This window comes from Armigeres subalbatus, unplaced genomic scaffold (genome assembly GCF_024139115.2).
Source record: "Armigeres subalbatus isolate Guangzhou_Male unplaced genomic scaffold, GZ_Asu_2 Contig276, whole genome shotgun sequence".
Classification (NCBI taxonomy): domain Eukaryota; kingdom Metazoa; phylum Arthropoda; class Insecta; order Diptera; family Culicidae; genus Armigeres; species Armigeres subalbatus.
The window spans coordinates 38033-52023 of record NW_026943015.1 but is presented as its reverse complement, the minus strand read 5'-3'; the positions used below and the strand labels follow the sequence as shown (position 1 = coordinate 52023).

The window sequence follows — 13991 nt, the reverse complement described above, 5'->3', positions numbered from 1 at the left end:
GTAGTGAATATTTCCTCTTTGAGTTCTCTATCATGTTGTTTTCTTCTAAAATCATAATTTATAATTTGCAGCTCATCGATAACTGTATTCAACATCTACCACCAACAGAGAAAATATCAACGATGAGACGACTGCGACTCTCAAGTCTCCTATACTGGTGCGATGTTACCATATATATAATTGAGCGAATCCGGCATGTGAAACATTAATCAGAGAAAATGTGAATATATATAATAGTAGTGAAAAATAAAATAATATGTTGTATAAAATTTTGTGATGTTTTTTACTGTTTTTCTATTCTTGTGATCTTGCGAGTCGTATATATGAAAATCGTGTTGAAAATATTTTGATTATCATATGCAATAATTATTAATGTTCATAAGATTATTTATGATTTTGTCTATGGGTTCTTAAAACTTAATAGTTTCATAAGACAGACTTATGAAAATCATTCTCGATCTAAGAACACACAGTTCAAGAAAATCGGATGAAGTTTATAAGTAATTTTATAGCAAAAACATAAGATATTCGCATGATTATCACTAGTTTTCTTAGTTGAGTGTACAAATGCTCAAACATGTTCGGCGAACATTGACTCCACCCCGACTACTCAAACCGTTTTATTTTTTCCACGAGCCGCCAACTTCAAATGGTTGTTCGAACAATTTCACACGTTCAAACAAAGCAGCACCGAACCGTTTTCTTGGTGGCGGAGTCAATGTTCGTCAAACTGCTTGACTGGTGTGTACGTTGCATAAAAAACGCGCTAGATCTATAAAAATCGCTTTCTCCGACTAAACATATTTAACTGATACAAATAAATATCGTTAGAATACCAATATACGTGAAAAGACCATTTCTCAGTACTTATTCAAAAGGACGTATGTGTTTTGAAACAAAGATTCAAACGTCGATTTGTCCAATCTGATGGTACTCCTACGCAAATCATCCACAGATAGGTAGGGAAGCTGACTACCGGCTTGTCAGAATGCTCTACCATTGGTCAGAATGCTAGGAGCAGTGGGTACAGTTGACTTACAGAAATGTCAAATCAGAGACCAACCGCGAGCAAGCTGGCGGCCTACCGCTCGCGGAAAACTGGAAAGGGCCTCGAAAAATTTTTGCAGTAACTATAACTAACCGAATAAATATTTCATTTCATTTATTTGTTTACATCTAAACAGATAACACTGAATCAACAATTTGCCGCCACAACACGGTTCGAGGCCACATCTCTGCATCCTCGAATGCGACCCCCTGATTCAAATCACTCAGAGAGCTGGCCTGCACGCTCGTCAAGTCGTTTTGCACCTGGTCTACCCACCTCGCTGGATGCGCTCGAGCCGTCTCGTATCTGCCGGATCGGAAGCGAACACCATCTTCAGGGTTCTGTCCAGCATTCTTGCGACATCCCTGCCCATCATACCCTTCCGGCTTTAGCTACCTTCTTGATATGTACTGGGTTCGCCGTAAAGCTGCAAGCTCGCGGTTCATTCTTCGCCGCCAAAGATGGTCCTAAGCACCCATCCTCGAAAACTCAAGGCAGTTCCTCGAGCATTGTCCATGTTTCATGTTCAGAGTACACCGGTCTTTTGGCGTCTTGCGCGCACATTTGGTGCGTGGCGAATCTTTTTGACAGACAAATTCCTCGACCACCTCGAAGGTATCCCTATCGTAACACTGCTTCCCAGGCGGCCTTGTCGCGCTCGTTCCGCCCACAAGCATGTACTTTGTCTTTGATGCATTCAACCAGTCCAACTTTTGTTGCTTCACGTTTCAGGCGTGTACGTACAGTTCTGCCACCTTTGAAATGTTCGACCGACAATGTCCATGTCATCCCGAAACAAATAAATTAACTGGATCTGTTGAAAATCGCACCCGGCTGTTACACCGGCTCCTCGCAGGACACCTTCAGCGCAATGTTGAACAACGAGCACGAAAGTCCATCACCTTGTCTTAGTCCCCGGCACGATTCAAACAACTGGAGTTTCGCCCGAAATCTTCCAGTTTTCCCACCATCCACCGTTGCTTTGATCAGTCTGGTAAGCTTCCCAGGGGCTGTTTTCGTCCATAATTTTCCATAGCTCTACGCGGTCTATCTGTCGTATGCCACCTTGAAATCAACGAACAGATGGTGCGAACAGGTCCCCATGGTATTCACGGCGTTTTGAAGGATTTACCGTACAGTAAAGATCTGGTCCGTTGTCGAGCGGCCGTCAACGAAGCCGGATTGATAACTTCCACGAACTCATTCACTAATGGTGACAGACGTCAGATGATCTGTGATACCACTTTACGGCATTAAGGATGGTGATAGCTCGAAAGTTCTCACACTCCAGCTTGTCACCTTTCTTGTAGATGGGACATATAACCCTTCCTTCCACTCCTCCGGTAGCTGTTCAGTTTCCCAGATTCTGACTATCAGTTTGTGCAGGCAAGTGGCTGCTTTTCCTTCCCGTAACGCTGGGTGACACCTTTACGTGGTGTGTTACAGTGTAGAGTCACATTTCAGCTACAGGCAAATCTGACCCAACGAATACCTTCCCCAATATCCAACTCCGTGGTACTTATGAGGGTGTCCCTGAGTCAGGGGCCTCTCGTTAATGGCCCGTTTACATATGAGCTAGTTCTAGCGGACAATGCACTGTCCGACAATACTAGCCTCGATATTAGATAATGTAAACACTATTAGTACATAGATTCCTGTTTACATTACTAATTTCGCTAGTATCGGACGTATATCCTAGAACTACTCATATGTAAACGCCTAATAATACTACACCAACCCTTCCCATCCCCATTTACGGTGAAGATGGCGTGGCCAGAGAGTAATCCTCATGCTTTTGTGATTTTTATCCTAGATTGAAATCTAGGACCACACCCACCTTGATTTCTGAAAGCAATATGAATAAACATTGCAATAGAAAAACATGGTATCACTAGTGTCCAATCTACGAAGTACACCGTAACTATGCTATGCTATGCAAGTGGCTAGCTTTTCCGCAGGCAAGTGGCACACCTATGCTGGGAACCATTTCTTGGGGAAGCAGACTCCAACATTGTGTTACGCTTAGTTCAATGAAATCCGAGTACGTGGCATTGGAGAAGCAGCCCAAGAAGTGATATGGTTGAGAAGATTGTTTAGCGATATGGGTGAAACTCCGAACGAACCGACTGCATTATGGAGGATAACCAAGGATGCATACAGTTCGTACAGTCTAATCGAATTAACCGTCGCTCGAAGCACATGAAGACGAAGGAGAGATATGTACGTGTGCTGTGCGACCAAAAGGTTATCCGGCTGGAGTATTGCCCACAAGAACAATCGGCTGCTGTTAACAAAACCGTTAAAGACATCTAACAGACTATCCGGTTTCTTGGACTATCTACCGGCATTTGATGAGGAGGAATGTTAGGTTACACCCTGCCGATAGAGTACGTCCCTTGATAAACGACAACATCACTTGACGCTGCAGAGAAATCAACCGTGTACCTTTTTCGCCTTTATAAATGTATTTCCGTTTCCATTTTTTTTCATTCGCGACTTTGTACAAAAACGAACTAGGGAGAGACGTTCAATATCGCCCCTAAGCAAATCTTGAATTTAACGATGATAATGGTCGAGTATGTACCCAATGTTTAACCACTAATTTAACTTACATCTATGATGAGATATAAATTTGGACGAAAAACCAATTATATTCCGAGAAAACATTATGAAGCGCTGCATTTTCGTGCAATTTCAAACCATGCGGGTTGAGCAACACCCCGAGCTAAACGCGCCAGCCTAAAATGTAAACAAACAGCAGTGAACTGACAGAAGAATCAAGTATCATTGAAAAGTCCTTTCTCTTTCCACTGCAATAAATTAAATTAATTTTTTTGCTAAATTTTCGTGTAACTAGTTGATGTGTACATACAAGATATGTTTATTCTTTAATTTATTTGGGTGGCGCATGTGTCCTTGTGCATTACAGGCAAATCACGATTTTCTGTGCATGGTACATGTATCACACTTCAAGAAGTGAGATCTTACGTCTACATGAGTAACCAACGATCTATCGGACTGCTTCGAAATTGATATATGCCCTTTGTGATAAGTAGTATAGAACGTGTTCACATCATGGTTCTTGATAGTCCAAATCTCTGGATTAAGGCTATAAAGTCTATAGAAGCAACAAAAAATCGATCGGACGGTTTTAAACATGGTACATGCCTTTAGGTCTACATGCGGATCCAAAGATTACTTGGATGCGAAGTGGTATTACCTGTTGTCATGGGTTGTGAGTAGTCTACGAACTCCATACATTCAAGGTCTGTTGATTAACCTTCGTATTGGAGGCAGATATTGAAGAATAAACAAGTTGTGTGACCCTTCTTGGCATATGTTTGTATTCCAAGTGTTCTTGATGTTGTCACTGAAGCCAAGTAGTCTACGAACACCATAGATTCAAGGCCTGGGATCAACCTACATAATGGAGCAGTTATTGAAAAATAAACAAGTTGTGTGACACCTCCATGGTATATGTTAGTATCAAGTAGCTCTGTTGTTCGTGTGGCTCCAGGTATCAGGCTCCATGAGTCAAGGTATGTTGATCAACCTCCAATGGAGGCAGCTATTGGAGAATAAACAAGTTGTATGATCCCTTTCGGGTATATGTTTGTATTTCAAATAGTTCTTGTTGTCGTGGGCTCCAGATAGTCTATGAACTCCATGGAGTCAAGGTCCATGGGTCAACCTTCAAATGGAGGCAGTTATTGGAGAATAAACAAGTTGTGTGACCCTTCTTGAAATATGTTTGTATTCCAAGTAGTTCTTTTTGTCGTGGGCTCCAGAAAGTCTTCGAACTCCATAGAGTCAGAGTATGTAGATCAACCTCCGTAATGGAGGCAGCTATTGGAGAATAAACAAGTTGTGTGACCCTTCTAGGTATATGTTTGTATTTCTAGTAATTCTTGATGTTGTCACTGATGCCAGGTAGTCTACGAAATCCATAGATTCAAGGCCTGGGGATCAACCTACGTAATGGAGCAGTTATTGAAAAATAAACAAGTTGTGACCCTTCTTTGTATATGTTTGTATTCTAAGTAAGTTTTGCTTGCTTTGTCATTGGTGCCAGGTAGTCTACGAGCTCCAGAAAGTAAAGGTCTATGGGTCAACCTACGTGATAGGCAATTATCGGAGAATAAACAAGTTGTGTGACCTCTTCTTGGTATATGTTTGTATTCCAAGTAGTTCTTGTTGTTCGTGGGCTCCAGGTAGTCTACGAACTCCATAGTTTCAAGGTCCGTGGATCAACCTCCGCAATGGAGGCAGCTATTGAAAAATAAACAAGTTGTGACTCCTGTTAGTATATTTTGTATTCCGAGTTATTGCCGTGGGCTCCAGGTATGTACGAACTCCATAGAGTCAAGGTTTGTAGATCAACCTCCGATATGGAGGCAGCTATTGGAGAATAAACAAGTTGTGTGATCCTTCTTGGTATATAATTGTACCAGTCTAGCGTACTGTAGGGTCATGGGTTCGAGTCCCATCGAAGGAAGTGGTTACCTCACCATTTTCCAAATCAATATCTTCCACATAACGTACATATTCACATATGAGTTTTCTAACATTGTAAATTAACGTCCATGTCGGTGGTTTAATCCCGAAATAGGCAATTACCTTTGATTGAACTGATATAATTAGTTCAGGCCAGGTTGCGAAGGCCGACGGAGGTCCTTCGTAGCTTAGTTGGTTAAAGCACGATCTAGCGTACTGTGGGGTCATGGGTTCGAGTCCCATCGAAGGGAAAGTGGTTACCTCAATACATTTTCCAATTTCTTCCACATAACGTACATATTCACATGAGTTTCATAACATTGTAAATTAACGTCCAAGTCGGGTGGTTTAATCCCGGAAATAGGCAATTACTTTGATTGAACTGAACTTGAGTTCGTGCTCTTGCCTACGCAATGCGGTCGGTCTGAGCTTGACGACCGACTAGCAAAATGACTTACACAACCTCACTTGATCAGTACGTTGCTGATGAAGAATGTGTATAGCCGCCAGACATTCTAAATACTCACGCTCCTCTAATGTGGACGTGTACAATACACATGTAAGAGTATTGGTTTGAGAAATGGATTGAGTGATTTGACTATGCGTCCAATTTGGGAATCTCGAGCTCGTTCAGTAGCCGCAAGTTTGCGAAGGACAGAGGTCCTTCGTACTTAGTTGGTTAAAGCACCAGTCTAGCGTACTGTAGGGTCATGGGTTCGAGTCCCATCGAAGGAAAGTGGTTACCTCAATACATTTTCCAAATTAATATCTTCACATAACGTACATATTCACATATAGGTTTCATAACATTTAAAATAGTTTTTTGTTTTGTCATTGGTGCCAGGTAGTCTACGAACTTCATTGAGTCAAGGCCTGTGGATCAACCTCCGTAACGGAGGCAGTTATTTATTTTATTTATTGAAAATAAAAAGTTGGGTAACTTCTTCTTGGTAGTATAGTATTCAAGTAGTTCTTGTTGTTGTTGGCTCCAGGTAGTCTTCAAACTCCATAGAGTCAAGGTCTGTGGATCACCTTCCGAAACAGGCAGTTATTGAAGAATAAACAAATTGTGTGACTGATATATGTAATGTATGATTCCTGATATATGTTTGATTTCGAGTAGTTCTTGTTGTTGTCGTGAATTCCAGGCAGTGTGCGAATTCTCAATCTCAGTGATGAAATTTGTTGGATATTGATACCATTCCTCTTCACACTCACTTCCTAGCAGTGAAAACTGAAAATGGTTAGCAGCAGCAATCAAAGATAAAGTAAACAAAGACCTCTCTTCTCATTGCGCAGCCCGCACTAGTCTTCAGTTCACTCGCTGCTGTGTGAATGCGACACCCTACATAAATGCATGGGTGAATACTATCACTTGAAAGACAGTGACAGGAAATTTATGCCGACTGATCAGCTTCAGCCGCTGTTGGCAAACCGAGTTGCTACGCTACTCCTGCTTTGTCGTTCTGACTGAAGGCACAGTCATAGGCAAGAGGAACAAAAAAATACAAAACGAAGTCACACTCAGTGGCATTGTTGATAAATTGCATCACTGATTCCAGGTAGTCTACTCCATAGAATCAACGTCGTGTATCAACCTCTTTAATGGAGGCAGTTATTTGAAAACAAATAAGTTGTGTGGCCCTTCTTGGTATATGTTTGTCTTTAAAGCAGTTCTTTTTTTTGTCGTGGGCTCCGTAATGGACGTGGTTATTGAGCATTAAACACTTTTTGTGACCCTTTTGGTACAGTAATACCCGATTTTTTCAATCCTAGTAAATTTTGGGGGATGAAATAGAAAAAGGCAAAATACGTGAAAGGAACCCGTAATTCCTTGTCGAACGAGCTTACAAAACTCTTGACAGATGCTCTGAATGATCCAAATAAACCACAGGCTGTGAAAGTTATTTCATAGAAATTTACTGTTGTTTTCGGTATTTTGAAAATAATAGAAACGACAAAAAAATTAAAAACTTTTGTGGTGATAAAATGGTCAGAGTGGTAAAATCAGGTCGACAAAATCAGGTAAATACTGTATATGTTCGCATTCCATGGTGCATGTTGTCATGGGTTCGAAGTACGAAATTCATAGAGTTAGGGCCTGCTGATAAACCTCCGTGATGAAGCCATTTATCGAAAAAAATAACAAGCTATAACCTCATCTGAGTGAATGTATGCATTCAAGTAGCTTTAGTCGTTCCATGGTAGTAGGAACTGTTGAACTCGATAGCGTTATGATTTGCAGATTAACCCCGAACAGGAGGCTTTTGGTATATGTTTGCATTCCAAATAGTTCAAGTTTGTGTCATTAGCTCTAGGCAGTTATTGACAAGGTGTGCAACCTCATTTTGATATATTCCATTGCAAGTAGTTCTTGTTGTCATGGGTTGGTGGTATACTAACTTCATTCATATCACGTACAAACTGTTTATTTCTTGGAAATGCAAAATGTGAATATTGGAACGAGAAACTACGATAAAACGTAAGGAAAAACGGCGCCATATTAGATCATGTGCGTGTTACCGCCTCACCTTACCGTATTACCGTGTAGAAGCCTAGAACACTCATAAATTTCTAGGATGGCCATTAGCATATCCATGAACAGCATTTATTATGGACCACAATGGAAAAGTACCACTTTAAAACAGATTGATATATCTCTGGTTAAGCAGGAATCAAACATCTTACTTCCGGGTTTTCCTGGATGACCATGAAAATTTGAAATAACGCATTCTATTCTACGTACCATAAAGGGCATTTCAACTTTTCAAACAGGCCAAAAGATCTCTAGTTAAGCGTGCAGGCCTTTTCAAGTTTTCTTGGATGACCATCAATCATGCAATGGACGTTTTTAATTCTGTATACCATAAAGAGCATTTACCGTTTTGAAACAAGCCAAAGATCTCTGATTACGCGTGTAGATCTAAAGGCCCTCTCAGGTTATCCTCCCAGGCCATCTGAGTTGTGGCGCCTGCCTGGGACGTGGTGGGGATTTGACAGTGGGCCTAGTGAAACCTCTACAAAAGCTGCATGAATCCGCAATAGTTCAAAAGCGACCGTGCCGCTCAAAGCGCACAAGCCCAGTCCTGGTGTTAGGTGGGACGCTAAACAGCCCTGACACGACGGCCCTCTGACGAGACAGGCCTTCCAAGTTAACTGCAAGGTTTCAAGGTTACCATTTTGCATTCGTATCAATAGAGGCTAACACGATGATACTTTTATGCCGGGAAGTCGAGACAATTTCAATCAAAAACTGCGTAGACCAGCACCGGAAATCGAACCACCCTCAGCATGGTCTGTAGCCGCGCGTCTTACCGCACGGCTAAGGAAGGCCCCTACCACAAAGGGCTTGTACCACTTGTTGACAATCGAAGATCTCTGGTTACAGTGTAGATAAAGACATATTCCAGAATTTTCTTGAATGACCGTGAATCATGCAATGGGCGCATTCTATTATATGTACCACGAGAGTTGTACCACTGTTGAAACAAGTCGGAAGATCTCTGGTTACGCGTGTAGATCAAAGTCTATTCCAGAGTTTTTGGGAACTATGAACCTATGATGGACGTATTCTTATATGTGCCCACAAAGGGTTGTACCACTTTTAAAACAAGCCGAAAGAGCTCTGGTTACGCGTGTAGATCTTAAGACGTATTCCAGAGTTTTCTTGGATCACTATGAACCTATGCAATGGGCATTCTATTTATACCACAAAGGGGTTGTACCACTTTTGAAACAATCGAAAGATCTCTGGTTACGCGTTAGATCTTAAGGCTATTCCAAAGATTTCTTGGATGACTATGAACCTATGCAATGGACGCATTCTATTCTATTGCCACAAAGGGTTGTACCAATTTTGACAAGCCGAAAAACCGTTACGCGTGTGAGATCTAAAGGTCTATTCCGAGTTTTCTTGGATCACCTGAACCTATGCAATGGACGCATTCCATTCTATGTACCACAAAGGGTTGTACCACTTTTGAAACAAGTCAGAAGATCTCTGGTTACGCGTGAATTTCAAGGCCTATTCAAAGTTTTCTTGGGTGACTATGAACCTATGCAACGACATTCTATTCTATGTGCCACAAAGTTTGTACCAATTTTGAAACAAGCCGAAGAAGCTCTGGTTACTGTAGATCTTAGGGTCTATTCAGGATTCTTGATCACCGTGACCCTATAAATTGGCATTCTATGCTATGCCACAAAGGGTTGTACCACTTTTGAAACAAGTCGAAAGATCTCTGGTTACGCGTGTAGATCTCAAGGCCTATTCAAAGTTTTCTTGGGTGACTATGAACCTATCAACGGACGCATTCTATTACTATGTGCCCAAAGGGTTGTACAATTTGAAACAAGAAAAACTCCGGTTACGTGTAGATCTAAGGTCTATTCAGAGTTTCTTGGATCACCGTGAACCTATCAATGGACCATTCCATTCTATGTACCACAAAGGAGTTGTACCACTTTTAGAAACAAGTCGAAAAATCTCTGGTTACGCTGTAGATCTCTAGCCTATTCAAAGTTTTCTTGGTGACTATGAACCTATGCAACGGACGCATTCAATTCTATGTGCCGCAAAAGTTGTACCAATTTTAAACAAGCCGAAAGAGCTCGTCACGCGTGTAGATCTAAGGTCTATTCAGATTTCTTGGATCACCGTGAACCTATACAATGGACGCATTCCATTCTATGTACCAAAGGATTTACCACTTTTGAAACAAGTCGAAAGATCTCTGGTTACTGCAGATCTCAAGGCCTATTCCAAAGTTTTCTTGGTTGACTATGAACTGCAACAGACGCATTCTATGCTTGTACAAGAGTTGTACCAATTTTAAACAAGCGAAGCTCTGGTTACGTGTAGATCAAGGGTCTATTCAGATTTTCTTGGATCACCAGTGAACCTATAAAGTTGACGCATTCTATTATTTGTATCACAAAGGTTTACCACTTTTGAAACAATCGAGTCTCTTTACGCTGTAGATCTTAAGGCGATTCTAATTTTCTTGATCACCGTGTCAATGGACGCATTCTATCCTATGTACCACCACAAGGTTGTCTTTTAGAACAACCGAAAAGACTCTGGTTACGCGTGTATATCTTAAGGCCTTTTCAGAGTTTTCTTGGATAACCATGAACATATGCAATGGTTGCATTCTATCAATGTATCACAAAACAAAGGTCCAAGCTCAGGAGGTTCTCGAAAACTTTAAAAGCCTTCAAAATGATAATGAACGTCTTACTGTGCGTCATCAGGGATCTTTACCATTATGACTTCTTGATTTCTTGGAGTCAAAACATCTTAAGGAACCTCAGCCCTCGAACAATGGGACGACCATGATAATAAAACAATTTGGACGACCTAATGCAGAAATAGGTAAAGACACATCTTAAGACTAAAAGTGTGTTAAATATCAAACTTTACTTACCTTAAGATTCGCACACGCTCCAAATTCCAAATAGCGCTTACCTCCTTTACGCTCACAATCACAAATACTGCTCCTCTTTTTACGCCTAATTCAGTTTGGTCAGCTGTTATCGAATAATCATTGGCGATAACATTTGTCATCTGTACAGCAGAACTTTATCAAGAGGCTCGCTCTAGCGGCCTCAAAGTAAATTCAGTCGTTGGTGTCATTACTAGCGCGCTCCTACTTGTCGCCTAACATTCGCCCCTCAGGTCCTCCGCTAAGCCATCGTGTACGCGGCTTTCACGAAGCCTGCGGCTTCTTCCGGCTCTCTACTGAATATTATCTTCGCTTGACGTTCTTCCGGTATACGAACATATGCCTACGCTCCAGCCCACCGTGTATGCCGTGTAGTAACTAATAATATCCAGCCCTTTATACACCTGGTACAACTCTGATTCAAGCGACGCCGTCAGATATCTTCTCCTGTTTACCCCACCCACAACGCCGAGTATTGTCCGCAGCACCTTACGCTCAAACGTATAAACCGGAAGTATAAGCCCCTATTGCAGCTGCATACTTTTTCCTTGCGGGTAACATCATTATCGCACGTCACTAATGTTACAAGATATACAAGTTCTTCTACCACTTTAAATTTCTCACCATCCAGCATCATTTCGCTACCACCAACACTAATGAACGCACGTTGATTGCCAGCGACCATTACTTCGGTTTGCTGATAGATCGTATGATCATCGCTGTCTCCCTTTTAAAAGGCACAAAAGCCTCTTCCATGGCACGAGATCAATCAATAATATCGATATCGTTCGCAAATCCCAGAAGCATGTGCGATCTTGTGATAATGGTACCGCTTCTTTACCAGCTTTTGGCTCCTTCGAGCTATATTGAACGAGAGCTCGGTACATCACCCTGCTTTAATCCATCGCAGCCCTTACATTGATTTCGATTCGTCAACGTTATACGAATCAGCCGTATCATTTCGCCGGTAACAATGTTTAAGCATAATTTTCCAATTCATTCCGTTTCACTAAATCGTACGCCGCCTTGAAATCTAAACGATGATGTGTCTGCAAGTTGTACTCCGAATTTATCAAATTTGTCTCAGGGTAAACATTTGATCCGTCGTTGAGCACTGACCCTACCCACAAACAAATTAACGTATGAATAATGTTTGAATTGATTCGATTTCCTCATATGAATATACATCTCAATAGACACTTAGTGCGGTTTTGCAGAACCACGACCACATGCGTTTAATCTATCGCTTTTAGACATCAGGGAATATTTGTTTCAGAAAATATTAACCAGATGATACCTATGTTTTACTATCGGTTCATTGACTTTTATTTATTTAATATTATGATTAAAACCGGATCCATTTTATCTCATTATGCAGAAGACGAGCATCTGACAGAAATTGTGTTTTCCATACTCCTGGGAAGCTTAAACACAATGTCCCATATGTACCCTTTCTGAATTATACTCCCTCGAATGAATCAATTGCTCGTTTTTTAAACCACGCCCCAAGTATCGATTACTGATTTCCACTGTTTCTTAACAATTATTAGTATTTTATTGATTTACTGCTGACACTCCTCTCCATTTTTCCTCGCCGATAATAAAATAAACAAAATATACATAAGCCCTCCCACCTACTAATAAATATGCAGGACAAACCTAAAATTTTGGAACATATTCAAAATATTTTACTCTTTACTAGACTAGTCTACATTTCTACAAAGAATGTCGAGAGGACAGCCGGATTCAAGTTGCAGAAAAAAGGCAAACCTATGGATATATGTATAACGACTATTACATAGTTGAGAGGTTGTGTGACCTCAAAAGAGAGTAGAAAGTGGAAGTAAAGCAGTAAAATGACAAATAAATAAGTTCATGTCACATGATTTTTACCCATTCTACATTACAGAGATATGCAGGACCTGTGAAGCAATATAGCAGCGTCCTTTATAAAATGGGAAAGTTAGAACACAAACGAGGTGATGTATCCAAAGCATAATGTTCGATAGTTGTATGTGATAATGATGATAATGGTCGTAAATAACATTTAAGGTTTGCTTCGATGGCGTTTGATTTGCTTTAACTAGGTTTTGCTCTTTTCCATTTAGTTTTCTACTAATTAGGTTCAATTATTTGTTAAGGTATATATCACTATTTCTTTTTTTTGTTTTTGACTATGTATAATAATCATTCTGCATTCTTTTCTCCGTCTTCCTTATTCCATTTAGTCTTTCCTTTTTTTCTTGTTTTCTCATCAGCAGAAAAGCTGTCCTTCATCATTGTCATAAAACAATATCTTTCTTGAAATATTTAATCGTCTGCTATATGTCTCACGTCACTTCGTGTTGTATGGCCTTGCATTGTTATCCCAAAGGATTCTCTTCTACGATTTTTTCTTCTTCTCTTGCGCATTTTGATAAAAACTGAACTATCGTAAAATGCTAACGTGTTTTTGATCTATTTAGAATTTCCTCTAGTACAATAATTTAGATGTGTTCACGTTACATGTATGGATGTATTTGTATTTGAATGTGATGCTTTCCACCATGTTTGAGCATAGGGTGCAGCTCAATGGCAATTACGATGTTGCCAACAGACGCGTGAACCGATACAAGCAGACAGTAGGGTCTGACCAGCATATACACCATCGCCAGAATTGGCGACATCGATCGAGGCTCTTGTACAAAGGCAATGGTGGCACTACGGCGGTCCTCCGGCACAGGAGATACAACACCCATTACTAGGATGAAAATGAGAAAATCGTCCGAACTTGTGCTTGCGCAGCGTAACGAATGCTATTACCGCTGCACCAGTATGGATAACAATCGATGAAAATAATGCCCACAGGAAGACGTGGTACCACATATCGACAAACTTGGTTAACGTACTTGTTCCTACGCCCAGACCGATCACATTATTCGTGTCCAATTCCGATATTGTTTCGGAATACATTGCTTATGCCGAATCAGATAGCCCTTAGGTTATCTTTTACTAATGTTTGCCTT

General features: G+C 40.8%; 1 protein-coding gene and 1 pseudogene across 1 annotated transcript in view; one reads left to right on the top strand and one right to left on the bottom strand.

Annotated features, from left to right (window-relative positions):
• Positions 1 to 12914, top strand: part of LOC134203871 (uncharacterized) — a 68115-nt gene extending 55201 nt beyond the window's left edge. Inside the window, exon 5 of the mRNA XM_062678708.1 lies at positions 12896 to 12914. Within this exon, the coding sequence (XP_062534692.1) occupies positions 12896 to 12914 (19 nt within the window). The remainder of the gene's footprint in view (positions 1 to 12895) is intronic.
• Positions 12915 to 13554: 640 nt separating this feature from the next.
• Positions 13555 to 13938, bottom strand: LOC134203869 (transmembrane protein 170A-like; annotated as a pseudogene).
• Between the last annotated feature and the right edge of the window lie 53 nt (positions 13939 to 13991).